This window comes from Buceros rhinoceros, unplaced genomic scaffold, assembly GCF_000710305.1.
Source record: "Buceros rhinoceros silvestris isolate BGI_N320 unplaced genomic scaffold, ASM71030v1 scaffold2463, whole genome shotgun sequence".
Classification (NCBI taxonomy): Eukaryota; Metazoa; Chordata; class Aves; order Bucerotiformes; family Bucerotidae; genus Buceros; species Buceros rhinoceros.
In genome coordinates, this window is record NW_010403993.1 from 22,125 (window position 1) to 22,730 (window position 606).

At 36.1% G+C, this 606-nt stretch overlaps 1 protein-coding gene across 1 annotated transcript in view; it reads right to left on the reverse strand.

The window, feature by feature from the left end:
* MXRA5 (matrix-remodelling associated 5) overlaps positions 1 to 606 on the reverse strand; it is a 16,823-nt gene that overhangs the window by 3,816 nt on the left and 12,401 nt on the right. Inside the window, exon 6 of the mRNA XM_010133192.1 lies at positions 596 to 606. Within this exon, the coding sequence (XP_010131494.1) occupies positions 596 to 606 (11 nt within the window). The remainder of the gene's footprint in view (positions 1 to 595) is intronic.

Consider the following 606-nt stretch of genomic DNA (forward strand, 5'->3'; position numbering starts at 1 on the left):
AGAGCGGTATTTTACTTGATATTGTGAACATTGGATAAGGTATTGGTTTAGGCATTCATATGCAAATGGGTTTGCACAGACCTTATAGTAAAGAAACATTTATTTATACAATGTTGTTAAAATGATCATGCTCACTTCGGTATTTGATGATTTCTTTGTGCCGTATTTACTCGGTATAATGATTTGTATAACAGATAAATGAAATTCAGTGGTCCCATTTCTCCTGGGGAAAAGCAGGCACCTATGCAACTCTACGCAGACTAAGCAAGTGGAACAAGCAGTACACAAGCTGTGTGTCTTAACTTTTGCCATTGGACCTTTTACTGCAGTTACCAGTGGCTGTAAAAGACAAATAGCGGCAGCTTATCCTAAACACTTGAAGCCAACTTTTCAAAAGTACTGTTGCTTTCAAGAAAGTTATGATAAGTTATGACTTGGCTATCTTTTGATATAATTTATAATTCTTCCTTGAAGATTGGGGGCCAAACTCAAAACTCACTGAAGTCAGGAATGAAACTTGTACAGATATGAACGGTCTTTTGTCTAAGTTTACCTAAACTGTAATTTAACTGTGACACCTCAAATAGTAATTTACCTGTGTAGGGA